This window comes from Drosophila novamexicana, unplaced genomic scaffold, assembly GCF_003285875.2.
Source record: "Drosophila novamexicana strain 15010-1031.04,08,12 unplaced genomic scaffold, DnovRS2.1 tig00004560-arrow-pilon, whole genome shotgun sequence".
In the NCBI taxonomy this organism is placed as follows: domain Eukaryota; kingdom Metazoa; phylum Arthropoda; class Insecta; order Diptera; family Drosophilidae; genus Drosophila; species Drosophila novamexicana.
This window is the reverse complement of record NW_020825054.1, coordinates 1810166-1832514: the sequence shown is the minus strand read 5'-3', so window position 1 is coordinate 1832514 and position 22349 is coordinate 1810166. Positions and strand designations below refer to the sequence as shown.

General features: G+C 38.0%; 5 protein-coding genes across 6 annotated transcripts; 2 read left to right on the top strand and 3 right to left on the bottom strand.

Annotated features, from left to right (window-relative positions):
- Positions 1 to 14024: 14024 nt before the first annotated feature.
- On the bottom strand, positions 14025 to 15511 carry LOC115770799 (E3 ubiquitin-protein ligase RNF113A). Its single transcript, XM_030716222.1, has 3 exons — positions 15297 to 15511; positions 14497 to 15232; positions 14025 to 14435 (listed from the first exon to the last, which is right to left on the bottom strand). The coding sequence occupies exons 1-3, from the start codon at positions 15406 to 15408 to the stop codon at positions 14189 to 14191; spliced, it is 1095 nt and encodes a 364-aa protein (XP_030572082.1). The 5' UTR covers positions 15409 to 15511; the 3' UTR covers positions 14025 to 14188.
- Positions 15512 to 15554: 43 nt separating this feature from the next.
- On the top strand, positions 15555 to 16628 carry LOC115770800 (S-formylglutathione hydrolase). The gene is made up of 2 exons (XM_030716223.1): positions 15555 to 15643; positions 15696 to 16628. The coding sequence occupies exon 2, from the start codon at positions 15699 to 15701 to the stop codon at positions 16554 to 16556; it is 858 nt and encodes a 285-aa protein (XP_030572083.1). The 5' UTR covers positions 15555 to 15643; positions 15696 to 15698; the 3' UTR covers positions 16557 to 16628.
- Positions 16629 to 16810: 182 nt separating this feature from the next.
- Positions 16811 to 18545, bottom strand: LOC115770821. 2 transcript variants are annotated; one of them, XR_004018903.1, is made up of 3 exons: positions 17824 to 18545; positions 17254 to 17745; positions 16811 to 17175 (listed from the first exon to the last, which is right to left on the bottom strand). XR_004018903.1 is itself a non-coding variant. In XM_030716243.1 (2 exons), exons 1-2 carry the CDS (start codon positions 18377 to 18379, stop codon positions 17483 to 17485), a joined length of 819 nt encoding a protein of 272 aa, XP_030572103.1. In that variant the 5' UTR covers positions 18380 to 18545; the 3' UTR covers positions 16811 to 17482. The 2 variants fall into 2 exon arrangements, 1 of the variants encoding a protein (XP_030572103.1); XM_030716243.1 differs by having other exon boundaries at positions 16811 to 17745.
- Positions 18546 to 19824: 1279 nt separating this feature from the next.
- LOC115770775 (vasotab) lies at positions 19825 to 20844 on the top strand. Its single transcript, XM_030716193.1, has 3 exons — positions 19825 to 19921; positions 20444 to 20638; positions 20694 to 20844. Exons 1-3 carry the CDS (start codon positions 19894 to 19896, stop codon positions 20750 to 20752), a joined length of 282 nt encoding a protein of 93 aa, XP_030572053.1. The 5' UTR covers positions 19825 to 19893; the 3' UTR covers positions 20753 to 20844.
- LOC115770774 (iron-sulfur cluster assembly scaffold protein IscU) lies at positions 20839 to 22006 on the bottom strand. Its single transcript, XM_030716192.1, has 3 exons — positions 21840 to 22006; positions 21167 to 21674; positions 20839 to 21104 (listed from the first exon to the last, which is right to left on the bottom strand). The coding sequence occupies exons 1-2, from the start codon at positions 21924 to 21926 to the stop codon at positions 21297 to 21299; spliced, it is 465 nt and encodes a 154-aa protein (XP_030572052.1). The 5' UTR covers positions 21927 to 22006; the 3' UTR covers positions 20839 to 21104; positions 21167 to 21296.
- Positions 22007 to 22349: the final 343 nt, after the last annotated feature.

Below are 22349 nucleotides of genomic sequence, written 5' to 3'. Positions count from 1 at the left end.
TAATCTAGAGGGAAAACCATGAAGAAAAATCCAAACTTCGTGAAAATCGGATAAGATATGGCCGAGATATGGGGTTGGTAAGTTTTGACCCATGTCTATATACGAATCTTGGGGTAAGATTTGGACATGAATTTCGACTAAAAAATCGGTGTCGAGATTTGAATGCCAGATTAATCTAGAGGGAAAACCATGAAGAAAAATTCAAACTTCGTGAAAATCGGATAAGATATGGCCGAGATATGGGGGTGGTAAGTTTTGACCCATGTCTATATACGAATCTTGGGGTAAGATTTGGACATGAATTTCGACTAAAAAATCGGTGTCGAGATTTGAATGCCAAATTAATCTAGAGGGAAAACCATGAAGAAAAATCCAAACTTCGTGAAAATCGGATAAGATATGGCCGAGATATGGGGGTGGTAAGTTTTGACCCATGTCTATATACGAATCTTGGGGTAAGATTTGGACATGAATTTCGACTAAAAAATCGGAGTCGAGATTTGAATGCCAGATTAATCTAGAGGGAAAACCATGAAGAAAAATCCAAACTTCGTGAAAATCGGATAAGATATGGCCGAGATATGGGGGTGGTAAGTTTTGACCCATGTCTATATACGAATCTTGGGGTAAGATTTGGACATGAATTTCGACTAACAAATCGCTGTTCATATTTGAATGCCAGATTAATCTAGAGGGAAAACCATGAAGAAAAATTCAAACTTCGTGGAAATCGGATGAGATTTGGCCGAGATATGGGGGTGGTAAATTTTGACCCATGTCTATATACGAATCTTGGGGTAAGATTTGGACATGAATTTCGACTAGAAAATCGCTGTTCACATTTGAATGCCAGATTAATCTAGAGGGAAAACCATGAAGAAAAATTCAAACTTCGTGAAAATCGGATAAGATATGGCCGAGATATGGGGGTGGTAAGTTTTGACCCATGTCTATATACGAATCTTGGGGTAAGATTTGGACATGAATTTCGACTAAAAAATCGGTGTCGAGATTTGAATGCCAAATTAATCTAGAGGGAAAACCATGAAGAAAAATCCAAACTTCGTGAAAATCGGATAAGATATGGCCGAGATATGGGGGTGGTAAGTTTTGACCCATGTCTATATACGAATCTTGGGGTAAGATTTGGACATGAATTTCGACTAAAAAATCGGAGTCGAGATTTGAATGCCAGATTAATCTAGAGGGAAAACCATGAAGAAAAATCCAAACTTCGTGAAAATCGGATAAGATATGGCCGAGATATGGGGGTGGTAAGTTTTGACCCATGTCTATATACGAATCTTGGGGTAAGATTTGGACATGAATTTCGACTAACAAATCGCTGTTCATATTTGAATGCCAGATTAATCTAGAGGGAAAACCATGAAGAAAAATTCAAACTTCGTGGAAATCGGATGAGATTTGGCCGAGATATGGGGGTGGTAAATTTTGACCCATGTCTATATACGAATCTTGGGGTAAGATTTGGACATGAATTTCGACTAGAAAATCGCTGTTCACATTTGAATGCCAGATTAATCTAGAGGGAAAACCATAAAGAAAAATCCAAACTTCGTGAAAATCGGATGAGATTTGGCCGAGATATAGGGGTGGTAAATTTTGACTCATGTCTATATGCGAATCTTGGGGTAAGATTTGGACATGAATTTCGACTAACAAATCGCTGTTCATATTTGAATGCCAGATTAATCTAGAGGGAAAATCATAAAGAAAAAGCCAAACTTTATGAAAATCGGATGAGATTTGACCGAGACATGGGGGTGGTAAATTTTGGCCCATGTCTATATACGAATCTTGGGGTAAGATTTGGACATGAATTTCGACTAAAAAATCGGCGTTCAGATTTGAATGCCAGATTAATCTAGAGGGAAAACCATAAAGAAAAATCCAAACTTCGTGAAAATCGGATGAGATTTGGCCGAGATATGGGGGTGGTAAATTTTGACCCATGTCTATATGCGAATCTTGGGGTAAGATTTGGACATGAATTTCGACTAACAAATCGCTGTTCATATTTGAATGCCAGATTAATCTAGTGGTAAAACCATGAAGAAAAATCCAAACTTCGTGAAAATCGGATGAGATTTGGCCAAAATATGGGGGTGGTAAATTTTGGCCCATGTCTATATACGAATCTTGGGGTAAGATTTGGACATGAATTTCGACTAAAAAATCGGTGTCGAGATTTGAATGCCAAATTAATCTAGAGGGTAAATCATAAAGAAAAAGCCAAACTTCATGAAAATCGGATGAGATTTGACCGAGGTATGGGGGTGGTAAATTTTGACCCATGTCTATATACGAATCTTGGGGTAAGATTTGGACATGAATTTCGACTGAAAAATCGGTGTCGAGATTTGAATGCCAGATTAATCTAGAGGGAAAACCATGAAGAAAAATCCAAACTTCGTGAAAATCGGATGAGATTTGTCCGAGATATGGGGGTGGTAAATTTTGACCCATGTCTATATACGAATCTTGGGGTAAGATTTGGACATGAATTTCGACTGAAAAATCGGTGTCGAGATTTGAATGCCAGATTAATCTAGAGGGAAAACCATGAAGAAAAATCCAAACTTCGTGAAAATCGGATAAGATATGGCCGAGATATGGGGGTGGTAAGTTTTGACCCATGTCTATATACGAATCTTGGGATAAGATTTGGACATGAATTTCGACTAAAAAATCGGTGTCGAGATTTGAATGCCAGATTAATCTAGAGGGAAAACCATGAAGAAAAATTCAAACTTCGTGAAAATCGGATAAGATATGGCCGAGATATGGGGGTGGTAAGTCTTGACCCATGTCTAGATACGAATCTTGGGGTAAGATTTGGACATGAATATCGACTAAAAAATCGGTGTCGAGATTTGAATGCCAAATTAATCTAGAGGGTAAATCATAAAGAAAAAGCCAAACTTCATGAAAATCGGATGAGATTTGACCGAGGTATGGGGGTGGTAAATTTTGACCCATGTCTATATACGAATCTTGGGGTAAGATTTGGACATGAATTTCGACTGAAAAATCGGTGTCGAGATTTGAATGCCAGATTAATCTAGAAGGAAAACCATGAAGAAAAATCCAAACTTCGTGAAAATCGGATGAGATTTGTCCGAGATATGGGGGTGGTCATTTTTGACCCATGTCTATATACGAATCTTGGGGTAATATTTGGACATGAATTTCGACTAAAAAATCGGTGTAGAGATTTGAATGCCAGATTAATCTAGAGGGAAAACCATGAAGAAAAATCCAAACTTCGTGAAAATCGGATAAGATATGGCCGAGATATGGGGTTGGTAAGTTTTGACCCATGTCTATATACGAATCTTGGGGTAAGATTTGGACATGAATTTCGACTAAAAAATCGGTGTCGAGATTTGAATGCCAGATTAATCTAGAGGGAAAACCATGAAGAAAAATTCAAACTTCGTGAAAATCGGATAAGATATGGCCGAGATATGGGGGTGGTAAGTTTTGACCCATGTCTATATACGAATCTTGGGGTAAGATTTGGACATGAATTTCGACTAAAAAATCGGTGTCGAGATTTGAATGCCAAATTAATCTAGAGGGAAAACCATGAAGAAAAATCCAAACTTCGTGAAAATCGGATAAGATATGGCCGAGATATGGGGGTGGTAAGTTTTGACCCATGTCTATATACGAATCTTGGGGTAAGATTTGGACATGAATTTCGACTAAAAAATCGGAGTCGAGATTTGAATGCCAGATTAATCTAGAGGGAAAACCATGAAGAAAAATCCAAACTTCGTGAAAATCGGATAAGATATGGCCGAGATATGGGGGTGGTAAGTTTTGACCCATGTCTATATACGAATCTTGGGGTAAGATTTGGACATGAATTTCGACTAACAAATCGCTGTTCATATTTGAATGCCAGATTAATCTAGAGGGAAAACCATGAAGAAAAATTCAAACTTCGTGGAAATCGGATGAGATTTGGCCGAGATATGGGGGTGGTAAATTTTGACCCATGTCTATATACGAATCTTGGGGTAAGATTTGGACATGAATTTCGACTAGAAAATCGCTGTTCACATTTGAATGCCAGATAAATCTAGAGGGAAAACCATGAAGAAAAATTCAAACTTCGTGAAAATCGGATAAGATATGGCCGAGATATGGGGGTGGTAAGTTTTGACCCATGTCTATATACGAATCTTGGGGTAAGATTTGGACATGAATTTCGACTAAAAAATCGGTGTCGAGATTTGAATGCCAAATTAATCTAGAGGGAAAACCATGAAGAAAAATCCAAACTTCGTGAAAATCGGATAAGATATGGCCGAGATATGGGGGTGGTAAGTTTTGACCCATGTCTATATACGAATCTTGGGGTAAGATTTGGACATGAATTTCGACTAAAAAATCGGAGTCGAGATTTGAATGCCAGATTAATCTAGAGGGAAAACCATGAAGAAAAATCCAAACTTCGTGAAAATCGGATAAGATATGGCCGAGATATGGGGGTGGTAAGTTTTGACCCATGTCTATATACGAATCTTGGGGTAAGATTTGGACATGAATTTCGACTAACAAATCGCTGTTCATATTTGAATGCCAGATTAATCTAGAGGGAAAACCATGAAGAAAAATTCAAACTTCGTGGAAATCGGATGAGATTTGGCCGAGATATGGGGGTGGTAAATTTTGACCCATGTCTATATACGAATCTTGGGGTAAGATTTGGACATGAATTTCGACTAGAAAATCGCTGTTCACATTTGAATGCCAGATTAATCTAGAGGGAAAACCATAAAGAAAAATCCAAACTTCGTGAAAATCGGATGAGATTTGGCCGAGATATAGGGGTGGTAAATTTTGACTCATGTCTATATGCGAATCTTGGGGTAAGATTTGGACATGAATTTCGACTAACAAATCGCTGTTCATATTTGAATGCCAGATTAATCTAGAGGGAAAATCATAAAGAAAAAGCCAAACTTTATGAAAATCGGATGAGATTTGACCGAGACATGGGGGTGGTAAATTTTGGCCCATGTCTATATACGAATCTTGGGGTAAGATTTGGACATGAATTTCGACTAAAAAATCGGCGTTCAGATTTGAATGCCAGATTAATCTAGAGGGAAAACCATAAAGAAAAATCCAAACTTCGTGAAAATCGGATGAGATTTGGCCGAGATATGGGGGTGGTAAATTTTGACCCATGTCTATATGCGAATCTTGGGGTAAGATTTGGACATGAATTTCGACTAACAAATCGCTGTTCATATTTGAATGCCAGATTAATCTAGTGGTAAAACCATGAAGAAAAATCCAAACTTCGTGAAAATCGGATGAGATTTGGCCAAAATATGGGGGTGGTAAATTTTGGCCCATGTCTATATACGAATCTTGGGGTAAGATTTGGACATGAATTTCGACTAAAAAATCGCTGTTCATATTTGAATGCCAGATTAATCTAGAGGGAAAACCATGAAGAAAACGCCAAACTTCGTGAAAATCGGATGAGATTTGACCGAGTTATGGGGGTGGTCATTTTTGACCCATGTCTATATACGAATTTCGGGGTAAGATTTGGACATGAATTTCGACTAAAAAATCGCTGTTCATATTTGAATGCCAGATTAATCTAGAGGGAAAACCATGAAGAAAATTCCTATATCATATATATATTCTATTTTAGAAGCTAAATGTCAAGTTTGGTGACTCTAGTTCTTATTATTTACCAAAATTGCCCAAACAACAGGATATCAATATCGATTTTTATCGATTGCTTGGAAACGGAGTAAGTTATCGATTATCGGAAACAAACTCGATCTGCGCGGGAGCTAGGAGCATCTACATCTAAAATTTCAAGTCTCTAGCTCTTATAGGTTCTGAGATCCTTGCGTTCATACATACGGACGGACGGACAGACAGACGGACATGGCTAGATCGACTCAGCTATTTATGCTGATCAAGAATATATATACTTCATGCGGTCGGAGTTGCTTCCTTCTGCCTGTTCTTCTGTTACATACATTTGGCTTTCGCACAAATACAATATACCCTTATACCCATCTTTAATGGGTTCAGGGTATAAAAAGTTCCCTTGGCAGGGTTCGGACCCGCAACTAACCGTATTACTTGCTGACGACTCTACTCAACAGACAAACCAGAAAAAAAAATAATCGCGACAGACCGCAACATTTGCTATGCCTCTACTTAACAGCCACACCAATAACTAAGTATTATCGAACTAAAATAGCATTACAGAAAAAAGTCGCAATTACAATGATGTTATAATGCGATAGAATGCAAAGCAGACGCGCATGAAGAGACGTGTTTGAGACGTGTTTCACACCTTTCGCGGATCCAAGCCTCCTTGGTAGGATTGCGATTCAAAGATTTGTTGAGCTAATTTTTAAGCTTTGTTCGATTTGCTTCAAACTTATTTTCAAAGCTCTACATAAAAACTTAATGAATACGTGTTTCAGCGATTTGGCAATCCAAACAGTGGTAAATTGGTGGGAAACGTCTTGTTTTATATGTATTTATTTTATTTAAATATAAATTCGTTCTGCTACTGGGTCTTGTATAATTTGGCTTATGCTGGCTTGTATATTACAATTTTTAAGCACCTAAAAGAAGTAATGCTGACGAATATTGCAGAGTTCTCAAATTTCTCAAAATATAGAAGAACAGAAACTAGACGATTAGCGATTGGCCAATCGGCCTGTGTTGTACCACTGGGAGATATGCGTGTGATCAAATAATCCGGTGTACCACTGGGGGTTGCATAGTCTTGCGAGGTACACTCTTAAATAACTTATAATCACAATAGCAATTATAATATTAATAATAATATATTAAAATATTAAACTGTTTCCAATTTAACACGCTAATACATATAATATATAATATACTCAATTATATTGTTTTTTATGAGTCACAAATTAAATAGTTTTGCAAATCCCTTGCTAAATTCTATCTTTTATATTATAAAATGATACGATAAAAACCATTATAAGCCAGTTTCTTTAGCCAACACTGCTGCGCTGATATATCATCAATTTGTCAAGTGCTCAGTGTCTTGCACTTCTCGACCTTTGGTTAACCTCCTCATGCTAGCACTCTGCCATAATGTTGGTCATTGCGAGGACTAAGAACATATTGTTAAACAATTTAAAAAAAAAAACTTGACTATTATAGAATTTCTGGACTTTGGTCTAACGTCTTAGAATGCCTGGACGCACACACACAGCACATTTCGAGCCATGAAAGGATTTGCGAAGAGCAGAAAAAGTTCAAAGCTGGAAGGAAGTTAAGTGTGAAGTAACGATTTTTCCACATTCACACACGCAAGCATGTACACTCAGCTGACACATTCAGCTGATAGTAAAAGTGCCACAATATAGAAACCAGCACACTCACACATACACTGGCTGACATTCTTGAAGTCCCGTTGTGTCCTGCCGTGATTCGCTTGAGTTGCTTGGCGGTTGAGCAGCGCAGAAATATGCCACAACTGCAACATAACTTTGCAGCTTATTATTTTTTATTGCAGCTAATAAGCTTAACTTGCCAGTTTAATGGCGCATTTCCGTTTCCGTTGCGCTCAGCACAGCGCACAGTAAACCTGTCGTAAACTTCAAAATGAAAATATTTTCAGCTTATTGCTGCTAAGAAGGAATAATAGCAATGCCAACTTGTTGTTCGAACTGTCTCAGACCTTCAACGACCTAAGAGAACATTAAAAGGCACTCTCACGCACACTTTCTGGAAGTTCTTGTTGTTTTCCACACTTTTGAGCTTATTAAAATAAAATTTTGCACACTTTTCATTTAGTTTATTTGCACATGTTTTCTCATTGAAACTTTAAGTCTCATCCTGCTCTGAAGTGGCCCGGACAAACCGACCCCATTTACTAAGAATAGCGGCAAACAACGAAACAAAACACGACTACATTGGTTTTGTTGTCTGTTGATTGCGTTTTGTGTGCTTTTTGTATAACACTGTCTCTTTGTCGATGAATTTGTAGCTCATTTGTGTGCTTGACCGGAAGTTGTTATATCTTCGGATACGCCGCATGAAAATGTCCCTCTACCTCATCTGAACGGCCAAGTTCATGAGCCCATATATATCCCTGATAAATAAATTTAAGCGCGAAACTTCACACACAAATTAATTTGAACAAAAATCTTTGGAAATGAGTATGAGGCCGATCGGATTGTAAGCAAATATGTTCCATACATAGATATCTACAGTGAACATAAGATAACTACAGTGAAAATTTCAGCTTCCTAGTCAGTCAGGCATTCAGGACAGATTTATATATATAGATTTAATTTATTGCCAAGCATCGAACACATTATTATGTAATTATTTTTTAAATTCACACAAATGGTCAACTATGCGTAAATAAAAAGCAACAACATTAATCCGCCGCAATCAAAAAGCATTTATTTTCAAACAATTAAATGCACATACTTTCGCATGCTCATACATATGGAAAATAAAATAAAAATTAAAGCGCAGAAATTAGAATAAAAACAATCATAAAAATATAAATTAAACAATCGTAAAAATATAAATTATGTTGCTTGTAAACGAGTACAAAATTGTCCACCAGGGGAAATAGATACGAATCTGATCCCCCAGCCCCGAGGAACACGATACAGAGAGCCCTGTGTGCCTTACTGAGATGCCAAAAGTTATGGGAAAAGTTGCGATAAACAACTAGGTTGATAAGAGTTCTAAAAAGGCAATCCACTTTCTGGCACAGTGTTTAATTTATAACAATATTTGCGTTGCTGCGCCAAAATGTTACCCGAATCTCTGACACTTAAAGACCGGCCAATACTTTGGCATTCAGCCAGCTTGAGAAAAAAAGGAATCGATGTACCAACATCAAGAAAAAGAAGAAGTGCTACTTTTACAAAACTAACAAAGCAAATATCACAATGAAGAAGAAGAGAAATCGCTGCTTTTACAACACTAACAAAGAGGCAAGCATAAAACTTTTCAAGTTTTCTTCAAAACAAACCACAAAAATTCTTGTACAATTGGCCAAAATGCAAATGCAGATAAAAGTGGACAAACATTAAACTGCTAAAAACAAGTAAGAGGTTCTAGCCGGGAGCTCCCAACTAGGGGTTAACCTGTACCCTCTTCTTTCAATACCAAATGCAGCTCGCACTACGCGCTCGTTTGCATTCGTAGTAAATATAAATTAAAAAAAAAAAAGTTGCCTTGGCAGGGCTCGAACTCGCAACTAACCGCACTACTTGCCGCCGCCTGCACTCAACAGCCACACCAACTTCTGACTTTTAATGAAGAAAAAAAACGAATTAAAATAGCAGCATTAAACAATACAATCGCAATTCAATGCTGTTGATAGTGTGTGAGTGAACATGTATACACTTTGCGCTAGCTGCCGCAAGCACGTGAGCAGAAAAAACACATTTTATTTGTGTTTCTTAACCGATCTTGAAGAAATTTTCAGCAGTAGATCTTGTTGCATTATAAAATATTCGTGTATTATCAAAATGACAATTGCATTAAGGTTGTAGCTTTAATTGGTGGGCACTACAAGTTGGGTTATTAACATGATTTGTAGCTTTTCGGTGGTATCGGGGAGGTGGCGATAGGTATACAATTAAATATACTTGATATATTAGAAACAGGATTTCGACATCGATTTTTATCGACTTCTTGGAAACGGAGTAAGTTATCGATTAAAGAAAACCAACTCACACTGCGCATGGACCAGGAGGGCCTACAGCTAGTCTTTATGTCTTTTAGGTTCTAAGATCTTGTAGGTTCGGACGGACGGACAGGCGGACAAGCAAACTAACATGGCTAGATCGGCTGTTTCACACATTTAAACAAATGCATTTCACCCTTTGTAACCATTTCAATGGGTTCAGGGTATAATAAAAGTTTGTAGTTGGGACAATAGAATTTACAGTTGCTCTTACGCAATTTAAATATTGATGTTTGTCGATTTCTGTTAGTTTTTACTCTTATTTTCGACTTGTCTGGCTACCATTCTTTTATACGCAAAAACTTTTCGTGCACTTTATCATTTTTGTACAAAGTTTTGTCAGCTGCCTTTTGTAAATTTTTTTTCCGAACCAGACAATTTCATTTGGTCCAGCCTGACATCATGTATGCCGCCATACTATATAATTGATTGTCATCGTAAGAACTTATTCGATTATAGAAAAAGATGTACTTATCAAAGTACCGTTTAATAGTTAATAGTTTAATAAGTAAAGCCGCATCATCAGGTCTGCAAGGCGAGTAAAAGTCGTCGGTTGGTCGGTTAACGGTTCGCAGATATACCATGATTTTAGTTTAGATAATTCTAAAATGTTTCGGCGCGGGTTATCAATCTGAGAATGTCCTTTAGCTGTTCATTTTAATACTGACATTGTACCAAGCCATTACCATATCGGAGAAAAAAAAGAAAACTCCCATTAAAACTCAATGAAAATAAATTACTTCAATAGGTATAACTAGCCACGCCTTGCAAACTTCCAACAAATGTATTAAGAGAATGGTTTGTACATTCAGACAGGCAAATTATACGCACAAGCAATAACAATTTATATAGCCGTAGATATTTCACTGCGGCGTACGTGACTCAAAGCGGGGGGTGTGCAAAAGAGTCGACAACCTTGGCGAAGACAGGTGCATTTCGGAATTAATGATAATTGACATTACAAACGACAAGTTGAGCTGCAGAGCTGGCAACGCCAACGGGCATTGACCATGGCATAATAGCCACTGACATTAGAAGCCAATAAATAAGGGAACGAACACAAATACTGCGTACCATGCGAAACGTACGGACAACGCGGCGTATGAGCAACACGAACGCAAGTGTATCAGCAGCTGGTATTATATATGTATGAATAAATATATAGTAGGGCGCTTTCAAATTATTTGGCATAGACTAAACAGTATTGATGTAAATGTAAACAGAAATATAAAAAATATTATTGACATAAGCTTAAATAACATTTAAGGTATATAAGTATGTATCATATGTACGATATATTTTTTATATTATCTACATATATAAAAGAGCGAGAGAATGAGTGACTAACCGATAACCAAGAGCAAACATTAGAGATTGTTCAATTGTTAACCAATTAGTACAAGGAATTTTCAAATGGGATGAACATGTTTAAACTCATAGCGGAAACAGGCTCCCTAACGTCCAATTACTCTAGAAGGCAATTGGAGTTTGAAAAGGCAAAGTGGGAGAAATACCAATTTTCGATTGTATTGCACAGCATTTTAGGGGAGCGTGTTAATTTCAGTGCTCCTTAAAGCGCTCTGTTAATCAAAGCAGCCTGTGTTGCTATTATTGTTGAATTGTTAGCTACGTGTGCGCGGCGTTTTATGCTATCAGATTCTCTAGAAACTATATAGAATGCCAGTTAGCACGTGTCTGTCGCATTGGAGTTTATTAATATAATGAAAACTGATTTGTCGTAAAATATATGGAGCAGAGAACGTCAAGAAATGTTTCGCCCGCTCAATTTATTTTCGTTCGGCATGCACGCCTTTGTCATTCAATAAAACAATACCTAGGGACAATTGAATGCCTAGGAAGGAGAGTACGTGACTTGTGAGCTTTGTGGCTATGGATGTCAGCTCGGATTAAGATACTCTGATTTAAAATTTTATTAATTACGTCCGGATGGAAGCAAGTCAGAGTAACAAGAACACCGTGCACGAAGATTAGGGATTGAATCCTTGTTGAAATTATGCTTTAATGACTTTCAAGAGTAAATCTCTATGTATATTATCCCCCACCGGGTCAACGATTTCCAACTACTATCCCTTTGACCTATCTACTTAACACTTTATACATCTAGCATTCATTTACCTTTACCTTATTTAACAACTTCTTTCTTTCTTTTTTCTTGTTTATTGTATTTTCTTAATTAATATAGTAAATAAAGATTATTTTTAATTTTTACTAAAGAACACTATTTTCTCTACTAACATCCTTCTTCTTAGCCCTAAAAGCGTCACTGACAAAATTAGCTGTGAAAAGGGGCATATCTGTCAGTGAAACTTGTGTAAAAGTCAAATTCTACATTCATTAAGACAAGTAAAATATTTCGATATTATCAATAGTTGCTTTATTTAGGATTCGAATACTAGGTTTTGTCCGATTTGCATCAAACTTATTTTAAAAGCTCTACATAAAAACTTAATGAGTACGTGTTTCAGCGATTTAGAAAATTCCACCCGCAATTGTGGAAATTTGTCAAAAAAAACTTAACGCTTTGATTTATTATCAGTTGCAAGCTAATTTTTGAAGATCTTTATCAGAACTTATTTGACACACCTTCGCTATTGGATCGAAAATGCGGGTCTGTAAACGCAAGTTTATTCTCCCTCAAGATTCTTACCACAAGACTAACAAAGGCGGAAACCCCTTATTTAAACATATTTGTAAATAGAAATAGAGATCAAGATGGTACGGCTAGATTTCAATTTTCCACGGGCGTGTACTAAATGGAAAAGTAATATCTTAAATGTTTAGCACAAAACGTTCCACGGGCAAGGCCGGGTAATACTCGCTAGCTTACTTATATATTTATAACACACTATTTTGCGCTACACCGATTAATATTCAGAAACACAGCAGAAAACTGTGACGCTGGCTTTTAAATCAATAACATAGGATATATTTATTGAGCCTGTTACTCTTATGATCTCTTAGTTATTGCCCATTTTCATCTCCTTGTGATGCTTCCACAAGACTTGGCAATTAACTATTCACAGGATTTCAAAAATTGGTTTGCAAATTCATTGAACTACCACTTGGTCGAGCTCCCTTCGCTTGACGTTGATGCCTGGGGAAGCTCCAATTGATTTGTGTGCATCGAGCAGGGTCCAAAGTATTTTTTTGCCTTTGCCGCCATTGTTTTCTGAGACTTACGAGGTCATTTGTTGCTTACGTCGTGCAGCCGGCTTAGCCTCCTCTCGCCAAGCAACCAATATTGGCAATATTTCGGTTTTATGCGCCAAAGAATGAAATGAAAACGAGTTTAAAAGGCTTTTTGGTTAGTGTCTTTATTGCCAAAGAAATTCTTTCCACACACATTCTTTTCGTGCTGTATTCTTCAAAGTCAGCCAGACATAGAGGCAGAGACAACGACTTCCAACAGAAATTTGCGTCGATAAGCACAAAATGGGCAACATTTGAATTGCGCTTTATTTTGCATTTGGCCATTTCAACATGTTCAATATGTTGCTTATTTTCATTTCGAATTTCCCCACTGACCCAATATCCAACCAGTTGTATCCATAGGAACGGGATTGCACAGATGTGGTATCTGGGCGAAGTATGAACTAGAGTCTTGCACAAGTCCAATTTAAATGTTAAGCGAGATATTCATAAATGCGTTTTGACCGGTCCGGCAATAAACTTGCTTGAATGATAACAACTAAGTAAGTATAATGCTCTCATTTGCTTGGACCGAACGCAGGCTTAAACCTTAAATACCTGTACCTACAATTGTCAACGGCGACCGAATAACAGCAAGTAGCCAAGAGTGTTCAATGTCTAAAAAAATGTGTCTATCGGCTCAGCGAACTCAAATTACAAGGCACACTGACAAAAGAGTATCAATTATGTTCAGAACAGCGAAAATATTAATTCTCACAGAAAGAAAGAGTAAATAGCTACTCGTCTCAGTTTGTTGTGCTCGTTTGATTTCTCATTTTATTTGGTATTGCAAGCAACGAAGACGAACTAGGTTTCGTATTCGACTCTACGGATTAACTAAAGCTGAAATTTTCACTGTCGTTTTAATTTTCATTTGTATAAATTTTTTTTTGTTTACCATCCGATCGGCCTTACACACATTTACATGTTAGCGTGCACGTCTATCATATAAGGTAACTACAGTGAAAATTCAGCTTCCTAGGCTGTGCGTTGATCAGTCCGTTCAGACAAACAGTTTTATATACATATAAAGATAGTTAACTTCTTTATTTTATAACAGTTTGTGTTTTGAATAAAGCTTGTATGGTTTAGCAGCTACTAAGCGAAAATAATGAATTCACTAGTCTACAAAAATAAAATTTTTATTTTTAAATTGACCACTTTTAAGAGCACATTTTTAAAGGCGCAGTACCCAGCCTAAAAAACCTGGCTTACTTATTCACTTTCGCTATTGGAGGAAACTGGCAACGCTTGCTCTATATTTTTGTCATGATGACCGTTCTCATTGTTGTCATCGTCATCATCATCATCATCTAGCTCGTCCGTGGGTGCTGTTTTCAGGCGAGCTATCAACTCCTTGGCAGGATTAAAAATGCCATTGGTTTGCTGTGAACAAATTATGCAACGCTGCGACTTCTTGTACTGGGCCAGCGCACACTTCTCGCAGAAGTAATGCTTGCACCTGAAATGTGTTTATAGATTTGTCAGTATATTTTAATAAGCTGTATATTAAGACAACTAACTTGGTGACCACAGGATTAACAAAGCTTTGCCTGCATATGTGACACTTGAATGGCAGGGATTCCTCGTCCGAGTGGATCTCATATTTATGCTCATCCCCATCCGAGTCACAATCTCCGCGCCGTTGCGCCTCGTGATCCATTTCTAGCTGCCAGCCGGCTTTATAGTCGCTGCGATCATGTAAAAACTTGCAACTATCACCAAAGCCGCAGTAGCCTGTCTCTTTAAAATCTTTACAGATATCTGGCTGATAATCCCAACGTACAGTCGCACGTAGATGCGCCGGGGCCCGTATGGGCCCACTGCGCACCATGCCCGAGCTAGCATTGCCCGCCGCTGTGTCCTTCTTTTTGTAATATTGCGCATAATTATTAATGCCTCGATAGATCTTATCGTCCGCTTTTCCCTCGAGTTCTTCATTGATTTTAAGTGAGCGCGCGTGTATCGCCTGGGCATCGCGATCCAGTTCCGTATCCATTTCATTAACGGCAGTGGCGCCCTGATCCTGAGGTCCACTAGAAATAGCTTCGCGCTTCGATTTATAAGCCACACCCACGGCATTGCTAACCCCCGCCGAGTCAGCGTCGCTGCCTGATGAGTCGAATCTGGAGCCTATTTCCGCCTTACGTTTAGATAACGATTTAGTGCTCTGGAAGTTTGGATTAGTACGCTTTCGACGATTTTCAGCACGAACTAAGGCACTTGTTTTACTTTGCAGCTCCTCGTCGCTATTTTTTGCTGTGGTTATTTATAATATAGAACTGCGTTTTATCATTGCTTTTTGCGCCAATTTTCGACTTACCCGAATCATTGCTGCTGGTGCTGCTGACTTTCTTCCGCCGCATACCCGAACCTTTGTTGAAATTACGCTTCTTGAAGCCAAATGTAGAAGTACTTGGCGCCTCTTCAGACATTGTATTACTTATTTACTAAAAGTGATGCCGGTTTATTTACTTATCGTGCGTTTTGCTACTGTTTAGTGTTGCACATATTCGCAAACGGAGTATTTTACAACACAGCTACGACTCAAAACCTTATTTCAGGGCTGAACTTAGTATGGAACCAGTAATGAGCCCTGGTACCGGTATAAAAATATTCATACTGATTCCTTTCACGAAGAAAATTCTTATTAAAACAAAATCTACATAAGTAAATATTTTGCTTCACTTATTGTATAGATACTATAGTTTGTAAATTTTAGAACATGAAGCTGGAACTGGTGTCGACCACAAAATGCTTCGAGGGCGAGCAACGTGTCTATAAACATCACTCTAACATATTGGATTGCGATATGACCTTTGGCGTCTTCTTGCCACCTGCGGCAGTTGAAGATAAAACCCAATGCCCGGTGTTATACTTTTTGAGCGGCTTGACCTGCACGCACGAGAACTTTGTACAGAAGAGTGGATTCCAAGGGACTGCAGCTAAGCAGGGCCTTATAGTGGTTAATCCTGACACTTCGCCACGTGGAGTAGACCTGCCCGGCCAGGATGATGCTTATGACTTTGGCAGTGGCGCCGGCTTTTATGTAGACGCTACTGAAGCACCCTGGTCAAAACACTACAAAATGTACAGTTATGTTACGCAGGAGTTGCCTGAAGTAGTCAACGAGAATTTCCCGACGTTGCCTGGCAAAAAGGGCATTTTTGGTCACAGCATGGGCGGACATGGCGCATTGATTTGTGCCTTGAAAAATCCCGGTCTGTACCAATCAGTCTCTGCATTTGCACCAATTTCGAACCCATCGGAATGCCCATGGGGCCAGAAGGCATTTACCGGTTACTTGGGTCCAAACACAGAGAACTGGCAGCTGTGGGATGCCACCAGCCTAGTCTCAAAGTATGTCAGCACACCGCAGGAACTATTCATAGATCAAGGATCAGCTGATAACTTTCTTATTGGCAAACAACTGCTGCCAGAAAAACTGCTTGCTGCAGCTGCCACCAACGACCACATCCAAACCATATTCAAGCAACGCGAGGGATATGACCACAGCTACTTCTATATAGCAACCTTTGTAGCCGAGCATATTGAATACCATGCCAAGTTGTTAAAGGCATAAGGGAAAACTAAGATGTTCGAGTTTTGTTTGTAAAAGTTATGTTGACGAATAAACTCTGTATATACAACTGCACTTTTGCTTATTTGCACTTGTCTATTTATTTACAAACTAATATTTTATTTTTGCAAGCATGTGTAACATCCTTGCAGGGTAAAGTTTAAGACAAAACGTATTTTTCGTATACTCTGACCCCAGTAACTTAACAAAATAATATTAAAACAATATATTAATCATAAATATTGTGTAGTTGTAGTTTTATTTGGGCTCAATAACAAATGCATATTAATGAAATTGTATCGATTATTCTTTCCAAAATCAACAAATAATAATTCAAGTAATACGAGGTGCCTTTTCAGGAGTTATGATAGAAGTACATACCGGTGTTTCAAGCCTCACTGTCCACTAAATTCAATGTAAGAGTATACATCGATTGTGTGATTAACACATCTGAAACATGTCAGAATCCAAATAAATTAGTAAGGTTTTTACTCTTCAAAAATGAATTTAAAAAAAAGTCGGTATTTTGCAGTAAATACACTCGACGCCTGTATCTCATCTCCTTCCAATATAACATGGAAATCCGTTAGATATCGAGATTCGTCCTAAATTCTGGCCGCAACTGAAAAAGTGGCACAAAAATATAGATCATAGTCTCATTTGGTATTTTTGCAGCTTGGATCTGGTTTAGGAAACCCACCTTTAAATTTTTAATTCGCGTGCTGGATGAAAAATTATCCAACATCGAAGCCAAAGGACCGGTTCAGTGGGCTGGTGTTCTATCATAAGCTCCACGGGCTAAGCTGGTCAAATTTTAAAATTGTCATAATGGAAAGAATTATATCGATTCACAAAAAGAACGCGCCCGAATAGCTTAATCTTAGAATGCTTAAAACTCCTTAACAAAATACTTAAAAAAATTAATAAATCTATAGACTTGCAATGCATCCGCTGTCTGTGTTGACCAAAAACTTGTCATCTTGAAGCAACTGCTTGGGCGGAGTGCGACTGGGGCTCCATTCGCAGCTTGGAATAAAACCAATTTCCGAAAATTTATTGAAATAGCTATGCTCATCAACAATTGTCAGTGGTTTCAGCGGTGGCTGGCATTCTGGTAGGCCAAAGCTGTTTTCCTCCAGAAATCGGGCGCAGCCCTCATCCTCGTACGCGGGCGCAGGCTGATGCTGATAATCTGTTAATAAATCATCGATAAAATCATTCCATGAACTTGATGGCGGCTCATTTATATATTGTTCTGCGGCTACACTACCATTGTCGTCGTTCAGCACGCCTGGAAAGGAGTTCGTCTCCATGGGCAGCTCATAGCTGCTGCTTGAATAAGTTGATATAAGGGAGCCATCAGGTGAAGCAGCCCGGTTATCCGGCGATGAAATGTCCACATTTAGTACTGTGGTAACATTTTTGTTATTTTTGCAATTGCCCAATACGTCCTTCAGATATTGACACTCTTTTTCGAGCTTTTGTGTTAATTTGAACTGTTTCTTAAGAGCTTTTAGCAACGATCTGTTGGTGCAGCGAGTTTCGTCAAGCTCCTTTTCGACTGCCTCCATGTACGCCTTCTTTTTACGGCGATTTTCGCGCGCAAGCAACGCATTTCTGTTGTATACATTGGGATCTGGACGTCTTGTCGGCAGCCGAGCTGTTCCGGTTTTACGTTTGCCGCTCTCCCCTTCAGCTTCATTGACAGATTTTCTGTGTGCTGGTCGTCCAGTCGATATGTAAGAGTCACTGTCGCTATCGGAGCTGCTTACATCAACAGACGCATTACATTGGTATTGTGCGACCAATTTCTTTATTTCCTCCATTATTTTGAGTTTTGCAAGCAGGTAAAATGTTAACTATTATGTGCTCTATTTCACGATGGATCCTTGTCTTGTACTTTACCTTTTATTTAATTATATCTAAAAATAACATTCAACGAAATATACTTTCTTTTCTATTGTGAAATTGCAAACGTTTAGAGCGAAAAATGACGCATCGTGTTTAAGAAATCTAGTGATGTGTCAACACATCGCGATGTCGATATACCAAACATATTTATATCGATATTTAACAACGATAGCTTGATTTTCAGGTTTCTTTGGGTTTCTCTTGAAACTATTTTATAGTTACTTTTCATATGTTTATTCTTTTATCTTAAATATTCGATCTATTTAAGTTAAGTTTATTTGTTTTATCCTTTCTGCGCATGTATTTGATTATTCTTCTTTTCTTCTTTTTACAACTTTAACGCATTATTTTCTTAGTCACCTTAATGAGTACTTACATAACCATATATTTGGTACATGCATGCATATATAAAACAGCAATTAAAACAAGGAAGCCATGCACTTTATACATTATGTTCAACAAATTAACTCATATTGTCGTTATAAGGTTTAATGACTGGCATGACATCACTGAATTAAAACTGATCTTAATGGCAGTCACTGTTTTTTGGATAAACAAGTCCATTAAATTCCAGCGGATGAAAACTCTTACTTGTAGAACGTTGAAGCATCACATGAACTGGATTTGGGGGCATAGTCCCGTTCATTTCACGCGAGAGGCATGCAAATGTGCGTAAATTGGATTGAGCCAGAAGTGTAACGCTTCAGGAGACTGTGATTTTGGTTTGGAATGGCCCAGGTGCTTAGAAAAGTAAAGCATATTTTTAGTTTTATTTTATCTTTTATTTTCCCTGGGTTCTCTATTTAGGAGATTGTTTTTAAATCTTTTAATTATGTTTTATTTAAAGCACAAAAAATTGAAAACCAAACTATTTATACTCTATCAACAATTACATAACATTTTAATTAAACGCCGTTCCGCATTTTACCAAAGTCGCTAATTTAATAATAAATACATACAAATCGCCCACATAGAGTGGGGGCAAATGTCACTTAAACCGTTATAGGCTAAATGACACCACCCGACGCGTGTCCCTCAAGTGCCGTCCATTTCGAGACCCGTGTCTACGCGACCCGGTCGCTGTCGTGTCCCCGTCATTGCCATCTTTACCTACCAATACAGATGAATGCACTTCAAGCTTGTCTACTTTTGAATACACAGTAATTTAAGTGTGGGATCAGTGATTCCCGTCGGCACAATATAGACTATATCATACATGCATACATATATACTTATGTCTATCGGTACGTACATACACATGCATACATATACACGTGAGTCTGTGTGCCACCGGCTATTGTCATCAGCTACGCTCTGAGCTGGACTTGTATATAAATGTGATAAATCTCACAGTCTGAAATTCAGTTCAATTCCAACTCGACTCAAAGCCGGTTTTCGTTTTTTGCTCGAGACCTTCTGGAATATTAAAATGCGTTTTGCTCTGTTAACCATTCTGGGTAAGTTATAGTAGATTAGCGGAGCTGCAAAACGCAATGAAATAAAAACAAAATTCTACTACAATGATATTTGCATTGTGGGGTAACGCAAAGCTGGATGTGGAGTTCCCTCCTAATACAAATTAAACTTAAGTTATAGTCATATGTTTTAGGGCCTTATATCAAGATCTCTACTGATATACCTATGTATATATACAAATATATAGATTTTTAGTTCCCAATATCAAACTGGCTTCTGCAAATATTTATTACATACAGATATTGTTTTATTTATATGATAACCAAACCTTTAAGCAAATACAATCTATAACTTCTCATGTATGGCTCAAAGAGTAGCCTGTAGCTTGTACGGGAAACTGACCCCTCCAACATCTTTTGAGATAACGTTAAAATAATTTGGGTAGTATATACAAATTAATTTATATGGCGAGTAAGTCCAAAACTTAAAAAGCGTTAGGTTATCACGGTGAATAAGAAAATGCTCTTTTTATAGCACTTAATTTGCTTGTTTTCACTGATTAGGGCTGTGTCTGTTGGCGCTTGTCCTTGCCAGTCCAGCCAAGGACTCGAAAAAGCCGGCAAACAGCTGCGCACGCGCTTGCGGCGACGACTACGAGCCCGTGTGCGCCAGGACTAAGAACAGCAGCAAGGAGCGCCTCTTGACGTTCGGAAGCCCGTGCGTCATGGCCAATTACAACTGCCAACACGCCGACGATCGTAAGTTTATTTTGATCAATCTTCAATTGGCATTAAATGTCATTTTCACTTGCAGCATTTGAGGTCAAGTCAAAGGGCGAATGTGGCGGCGGCGTCAGCGTGCGTCTATCATAAAAATTGCGAATAATTGCGAACCTCCACAACTGAAATAATCAATATTTAAAGTCTTATGGCACAAGCAATAAAACTGTTTATATATATTTAGATTTGTTAACAGTTTATTGATTATTCATATACATGTACATTCTACAGGCTCAAATTTGCATAACTAAAAATTTAAATGGCTTGCACACAACATATTGCCTTTTCACAAAAAGGGTAACTAATAGTTAGCTAGCCCTTAAAAACACACATCTTCGCATTAACATTCACACATGGCTTAGATAAGTTCTGTTCCAGCTATTTCCCATGGTTTGTATTCCACGCACACACTTACTGCACAGTCAAGAAATCACACGGTGTCTATCTGTAAAAGAGAAGAGCCTTAAAATATATGTATGTTTTATAGTAACTTATACTACTACTCACACATTTATATACTGTAAAATCCAATGCAAATAATATATGTAAGTATATTGTTGTTTTCTAATATTGATAACTTAAAGCTGTTATCATGTTTGTTTGTTTGTATTTAACTGGAGTATTTATGTATGTGGCTTTAATTCGCCTCCTTCTTTTGCTGCTTGACCTTATAGTCGGCTAGGGCAGCTTTAATCGCATCCTCGGCGAGCATGGAGCAATGCAGCTTGACGGGCGGCAGACGCAGTTCCTTGGCAATGTCCGTGTTCCTCAATTTACCTGCCTCATCAATAGATTTGCCCTTAACCCACTCCGTGGCCAAGGAGCTGCTGGCGATGGCTGAGCCGCAGCCAAATGTTTTAAACTTGGCATCAATGATTTTGCCATTCTCGTCCACTTTGATTTGCAATTTCATAACGTCTCCGCAAGCTGGTGCGCCAACCAGGCCGGTTCCAACGCTGACATCCTTCTTGTCCAGCGAACCCACGTTGCGGGGATTCTCGTAGTGCTCGACTACCTGAAAGAAAAAGTCAATTATTAACACGTAATTGTTTTCTTAGAGCGTGCCAAGAACTAAAGGTTGTACAGTACAATAAAAACAGACAAAACATGTAAATTATTTAGTATAAAATATGTTACGAAAGAAATTTGCGTGAGTCGAAATCTTTAGTTTAATACATACATTTTCATGGTATAGTGCCACTGGTACGCTCTGAACTCGACGCAGCTGGACTTGTAGAAGTCGAGATGATTTTTGGATAAAAGACATATTTATTTCGAAAATGTTCTTGCTTCAAGTCAACTGATTTAAAATTAAATGGTTGTGAAATAGAAGCACGAGAAGAGTCGAAATTAAACACACTGGATACTGCGTAGTTTTTATCGAACCAGCTCAATGACTGGAACTAGCGTTTCAAATTGAACTGGTACAAAGAAGCTTTGTTCGTTCATTGGTTCTTACTTTTATATGTATGTATGTATATACACATTTGTTTGTATGCAAGACATTTGATATACATATGTACATATAATGATTTCTCGCCAGCATATACTTTTGTTCTGTTTGGGACTTCTTTTGTTTACAAATATATTACTTTTGCTTTAAATAGGGACATGCGGTCGCGTGTCTCGAAAACAAAAGTTCAATTTACGAATATGTAAATTAGTTGAAGGGAACATACGAGAGTTATTC